The 6,190-nt window shown below is 54.2% G+C and overlaps 1 protein-coding gene across 2 annotated transcripts; it reads right to left on the bottom strand.

Annotated features, from left to right (window-relative positions):
• Positions 1-2,775: 2,775 nt before the first annotated feature.
• NRSN2 (neurensin 2) lies at positions 2,776-5,861 on the bottom strand. 2 transcript variants are annotated; one of them, XM_047069810.1, is made up of 3 exons: positions 5,673-5,861; positions 3,106-3,201; positions 2,776-2,973 (listed from the first exon to the last, which is right to left on the bottom strand). In XM_047069810.1, the coding sequence occupies exons 1-3, from the start codon at positions 5,859-5,861 to the stop codon at positions 2,776-2,778; spliced, it is 483 nt and encodes a 160-aa protein (XP_046925766.1). The 2 variants fall into 2 exon arrangements, with proteins under 2 accessions (XP_046925766.1, XP_046925765.1); XM_047069809.1 differs by having other exon boundaries at positions 2,776-3,201.
• Positions 5,862-6,190: the final 329 nt, after the last annotated feature.

The raw sequence follows: 6,190 nt of genomic DNA, 5'->3' as shown, positions 1-6,190 counted from the left end.
CACTAATAGGTAAGTGATATAGTATACTGAAAGGTGATAAATGCTATAGGAAAGCAAAAACCAAACTCCAAAGGGAATAAGGAATGGGGGCATGGTCGCATTTTACAACAGGCTGTTCAGGGAAGGCCTCACTGAAAAGGGAGGCGTTTGTGCAGACTTGAAGCGGGTGAGGGAGTTGGCCCGCTGGTGAGCTGGGGGAAATGTACCAGCAGAAGGAACAGCTATGCAAAGGCCTGGGGCAGAAGCTGGCCTTGTTGGAGAAACAAAGAGGAGGGAGAGGAGACAAGGAGGGAGAGAGCTGAGGTCACAGGGGAATAAAGGGGGAAGCAAGTGTCAGTAAATCATGTAAGACCTTACAGGCCACCCAAGACTTTGTTTTACCGTGTGAGATGGAAGCCATGGGAGGTTCTGAGCAGAGAAAGGGCATGGTTATACCCGGATCTGCTCTGCTGAGGTTAGACTTGGGGGGGGGGGGGTGGCGGTGAGGGAGCACAGAGGGGGAAAGCCGGGAGACTGGGGAGACCCGGGAGAAGCTGGTGCAATAATCTCAGAGAAAGTCGATGGTAGCTCAGGCCAGGGAGAAGCTGAAAGGACGGTGAGGAGGGGTGGGTTCAGGCTGTACTCCCAAGATGGGCTAGCCTCCAGGTTGGATTAGAGCATGAGGAAAAGACAGAAGCCAAGTTCGCTCCAGGGGTTTGGCTAGAGCAAGCAGGGGGCTGGGGGTGGGTAGTTCCTGCAGGGGTGGATCTGGAGGGGAGGGTTGACAGAAACAGTTTGGGATAGGGGCGCCTGGGTGGCTCAGTCGGTTAAGCGTCCGACTTCAGCCAGGTCACGATCTCGCGGTCTGTGAGTTCGAGCCCCGCGTCAGGCTCTGGGCTGACGGCTCAGAGCCTGGAGCCTGCTTCCGATTCTGTGTCTCCCTCTCTCTCTGCCCCTCCCCCGTTCATGCTCTGTCTCTCTTTGTCCCAAAAATAAATAAACGTTAAAAAAAAAAAAAAAAGATCCAGTTTGGGATAGTTGGGCGAGGCCTCAACACTCAGGCGAAGGCAGTTGGAAATACATACCTGCAGCCTGGGAGCAGGGTTTGGAGAAAATAATCTGTCTGTAAGGCACTGAGAGCGCCTGGCGCTCCTTAAGTGCTAGTAGGGGTTAGCTGTTCCTGTTGCCCAGCTTTGGCTCCGGCTCTCTCTCCCAGTACTCCCGGCCTCATATCCCTCTCGGGGGTGGGAGCAGTGAGGATGCTGGAGAAATTTCCTTCCCAACAAATTAGCATGTAAACCCACCCTTGGGTCACTTCTCTGACCATTAGTTAAGTCATCTGTAAAACGAAAACAATAGTCCCCTTTCTCGGAGAATTAGCGTGAGACGCGAATGCGAAATAGTGGATGTCAGTGCCCAGCACCTGGTAGGTGCTTTAACAGTCTTTTCTCCTCCTTACCCTTGTCCCATGCTCAGGGAGAAAAGAAGCAAAGTCAGTATCCATCCCAGCTGTTTATTGAAAGGGAAGGCAAGACGGAAGGGGTGGGCAGGATGGGGAAGGGGCGTGGGGCACAAGGGCAGTAGTGCCGGCCGGGTGGGGGAGAACGGAGGACCCTCCCGGGAGACCCCCTCCAGGCTGGAGGTGCGACCGAGGGGGGGAGGGTATGGGGCGGAGGCCATCGGCGCCTCTCTCCGGCTGTCTTGGAGCTCCCTCTAGTGGTGAGAATGGAGATGATGCGTCTGGCCAGGGAGGCTGCAGGATGGAGGTGCTTGCTGGGGGCCCAGCAGGGCACACTTGTTACAGGGTGAGGTCAGGACCTGTGGGTAACCTGTGGGTGACGGTTTCTAGATGAGTGGATTTTCAGCGGCAAAGACATCCCAGTTCTCCTGACCCCTGGCTCTTCTAAACCATTTAAGCGCATGTCCAAATCATCTTCTGAGCCACCAGGGACCATCAAGCCTGCAGCCAGGCTCTCTGGGCCCTAACTGTCCCCCAACCCTTGAGGCCCCCTGGAAGCCAGGAAGGTGTCCAGCAGGCCCCCTGTTCCATATGTGTAGAACAAGAGCTGGCCCAGGAGGAGGCTGAAGATGTGGGTCCTAATTCCTGCAGACTGCCAGCCTCCCCCAGTCACCTCATCTGTAAACTGGGGCTAATAATAGCCCACGATTTGGGGGGGGGGACTGAGGGGCTCTGACGCCAAAATGGACGTAGAAAACGTTCTGAAGGAGGTGACTGTGTTCGCACCATCCTGGAGAAGTCCAAGTGGGGGGTTTTGACCCATCCTCAGGCATCCTGGGGCAGCTGACAGATGAAGGGTTTAGGGAAAGAGGATGACCCTACCACCTTTCCCCCCAACATTGCCTATGGAGAGTAATGCTTTTATCTGGGTAGAATAGGAAAGTCATGGAACTCCAGAATCTGAGCCAATCCCCTCATAGTACATAGACAGGAACTGATGGTCTGCAAGGGTAAGGGGTTTGCCCAAGGTCGGAGTAGAGTAAGGATAGATTGAGGGGGATGTTTTCTACTCCTGAAGGGCCTTGAAAAGGAGGGAAGTTTGGGGAGGACTTGGGGAAAGTTGGCATCTTGGATGAGTTGGGGCCCAATCCCTGGGAAGGGGCACTGGGATCTGAGCTCCAGCCTCTCTGACCTGGAGCTGGATCTTATGGGGGCATAGGTGAAAGGGACCTGCTTCTCAGGGAGAAGTTAGGGACACAGTTGGAGGGCAGGGTGTGATGGGACAGAGGAATGGTCCAGACCCCAGGTCTGGCTCCCCCTCTAGCCTTGTGGGCAGCTCAAGAGTCCCTCTTGGGCTGGATGGTCTGCACAGAGGATTGCCCAAAGGGGCTGGCAGGTGGTGAAAACCAAGACTGGCCATTGGCGTCGCGGAAGATGGGGGACAGCTGTTGCTCTGGCTCGTCCCCGAAGATCTCCACGTGGCCATCAGCTTCGGCGTCCAAGGGTTCTGCCTTGGTGTCCTGGCTCAGCCAGCCGGCCACAGCCCAAACCAGGCAAATGGCCAGCAGGATCCCAGCCGCCACGCAGAGTACCGTGCCTGCCAAACGGCAGGTGCCCAGGGCCTGGTTGTAATCGGCTGCCCGCTGATCCAGCACCAGGAATTCCCCCTCTCCGATGCCCTCCAGCTTGGGGGGCACTGCGTAGCCAGTGGTCAGGGCCGCCACACCCAGCAACAGAAGAAGGGTCCCCGTAGACAGGCTGATCTGGAGAGAGGCAGACAGATTGGGAGGTAGTCAGGGTCAGTGGGGGGCCCCAAGGTGATCCCAAGTGGACTTAAAGGTAACTCCTTGGTCTAACCTTAGAGATGGGAATCACAGAGGAGTCACAGGACCTAACTGATGAGGGGCACAAGATATCATGTTCTGTTGGGAATCTTGAGGCCCCCTTGATCAATGTCCTTCCCGACTCCCACTTAGGAACCACTTAGTAGGTTTCTCCTGCCCACCTTGAGTTTCCCGCCATCATTATTTAGGTCCCATCTCTTCTCTCTGTCCCATCTACCCCCATCTGTCTGTTGGGATAACTCCTACACATCTCCCAGATCTCATCTCAAACCTCACCTCCTCAGGGAAGCCTTCCAGGATGCTCCTGGAGTGGGTCACGTCCCCTGCTTTGGATTCATACAAACACTGCACGTTTGTTCTTCAGTGCACTCACCTTGGTGCACACTTGAACATCTACTTTCTTGCCCATTTATTTATTTTCTAAACTTGATTTCTTTATGTTGAGAGAGGGAGCACGCACGCTCAAGAATGAGTGGGGGAGGGGCAGACAAGAGAGATAAAGAGAGAGAAAGAGAGAGGGAGAGAGAGAGAAGCCCAAGCAGGCTCCGTGCTCAGCACGGAATCTAGACTCAGGGCTTGATCTCACGAACCGTGAGATCACGACCTCAGCTGAAATCAAGAGCTGGACACTTAACCAACTGAGCCCCCCAGATGCCCCTTGCACATGTACTTTCGTTACCGTGTAAGCGATGTCTGCCTGCCCCGCTGGAAAGAGGGCCCGGGGAGCTATGACAACAGACACTGTCTGTTTTGGGTCACGCGGTGTCTTCCTAGCACGGTGCCGGTAAAGAGCAGGAGCTGAGGGAATGTTTGCAGAATGACTAAACGAAGCACAGCTAGGAGCTGCTAGAGAACAGGGACCGCATCTTAAATTCTCTGTGCACAAGAGCCTCGCTCCCTGCCCGGGAATTAGAAGATGCTCAAAATTTTAGGCTACGGACTCACTTTTCTTTTGCTCTTCCCTGATCACCCCAGGCACTGACAGTATCTCCTCTCCTGGCACCCTCTGATCCTTTGGCCTGGGGTTGTGCATTCACTGTAGTTAGGTTGACACTTTGCCTCCCCCCCTGGAGAGAAGCCATTTGAAAGCAGAGGGAAAGGGACCCCTGCCTCGGTCTCCGTACAGTATTTAGCAAAGAGCTACGCCCAGGGTAGGCACTCAGCTTACTGTCATCTCCACACCTTTCCCCACACTGTGTGCCCTGACTGACCTCTCTCCCTGGTTGTTAGAGACACCGATTGTTTCTCCCCTGTCTTCCCCGGCCCTGGCAACAGTACCCCAATATATCATTGTGAAACCACAGTAAGATTTAACTGAGATGAGCCCCAGTTCATGCCAGTCAGTATCTATTTTCCCTGTGGCCATAGCGATCAGTTGAGAGACGGGCAAGTGACCCAGTCAGAGCCAATGCAATGCTTGACAGGACTTCTGGAAATGAAAAGCATTGTTTTTGTTTTTGTTTCTGAAGGAAAGGCTGGAGGAAATTCTGATTTCCCGTGGGTAGTGTGGAGGGAAACCCAGAGGGTCAGCAAGGTGGCAGCTATCTGGGGACCCTGAAACCTAGCAGGGGCCACCTGGATGGGGGCGCCACGGGGAGCCTAAAGACTAAGAGAAATCTTGAGTCCTCGGGGTGCCGGTTTGCACTGCCGGATTGAACCTCACCTGAAGTGGCTCAACCTCTGGTCTACTGTTTAAATCCATTTGAGGTGTGTGTGTGTGTGTGTGTGTGTGTGTGTGTGTGTGTGTGTTTTCAAGATTTTATTTTTTTTTTAATTTTTTTTTAACGTTTATTTATTTTTGAGACAGAGAGAGACAGAGCATGAACGGGGGAGGGGCAGAGAGAGAGGGAGACACAGAACCAGAAGCAGGCTCCAGGCCCCGAGCCATCAGCCCAGAGCCCGACGCGGGGCTCGAACTCACGGACCGCGAGATCGTGACCTGGCTGAAGTCGGATGCTTAACCGACTGCGCCACCCAGGCGCCCCTCAAGATTTTATTTTTAAGTAATCTCTATACGCAGTGTGGGGCTCAAACCTACAACCCAAAGATCAAGAGCTGCACACTCTACCGGCTGAGCTGGTCAGGCGCCCCAAATTTGTATGGTGTTGAATGACTTATCAACAGTGGCCATTTGGCAATTTTTTTTTAAGTAGGCTCCACACCCAAGGTGGGGCTTGAACTCATGACCCTGAGATCAAGAGTCGCATGCTCTACCGACTGAGCCAGGCAGACACCCCCCCCCCCCGCCAGTTGGGTGTTTGTTGCTATTGTTTGTTGCACAAGCAAGACGCCTATATCTGCTATATCATCCCTCTCCTTTCTATCCACTGATCCCACGTCCTCTCTGTAGTCACAGGAAATCACATGAGTTGCTCCTCCTCTGGCCTTACCTTCCAGCACAGTGAGGGCCAGGGTCGGCGAGGACACAGGACAGGAGGCCCCTCAGGGTCATCGCTGAGGGCCATACCTGCACAGTCTTCATAGAAAAGGTGCAGATAGGAGCGGACCCCATACCATTTGCCGTCTTCCACGTTGGGGCCGCGGCTACAGCCGCAGGAACGGTCACAGTTTGGCATCATGGATCTCTGTGGAGGAAGCAAGGTGCAGTGGGCAGAGGGCCCAGTGAAACCCTCCCAGGCCCCCTGAATCTTTGTACCTCCTCCGCTCTTCCTCCCATTTTAGATAACCCACACTCGTAACACAGCCCGGCCTTCTAGATGCTGGTTTGTCTTTCCCTACGTACACTGTGAATGAGCCAATGCGCAGGAACACTGAGCCCAGTGCTTGACAATTGTAGGTGCCAACAAATTGTACTTGTTTAGTCTGGAAGCCACCCAGTGGCTGGCACTGTGGGTTCTGGAGCCTGACTGACTGGGTTGGAATCCCAGATCCACCACTTCCTGGCTGT

Source organism: Lynx rufus, unplaced genomic scaffold (genome assembly GCF_022079265.1).
Source record: "Lynx rufus isolate CCGP_SWC_20201006 ecotype Redwood Valley unplaced genomic scaffold, mLynRuf1.p SCAF_8, whole genome shotgun sequence".
Classification (NCBI taxonomy): Eukaryota; Metazoa; Chordata; class Mammalia; order Carnivora; family Felidae; genus Lynx; species Lynx rufus.
The sequence above is the reverse complement of the archived record's forward strand: the minus strand, read 5'-3'. Positions and strand labels throughout refer to the sequence as shown.

Bases quoted from the DNA above. Each gene is read 5' to 3' on its own strand.
- NRSN2 (XM_047069809.1), bottom strand. From the start codon at position 5,861: ATGATGCCAAACTGTGACCGTTCCTGCGGCTGTAGCCGCGGCCCCAAC. The intron at 3,202-5,672 runs GTAAGGCCAGAG...GCCTCTCTCCAG, and splicing joins GGCCCTCACTGTGCTGGAAG to ATCAGCCTGTCTACGGGGAC.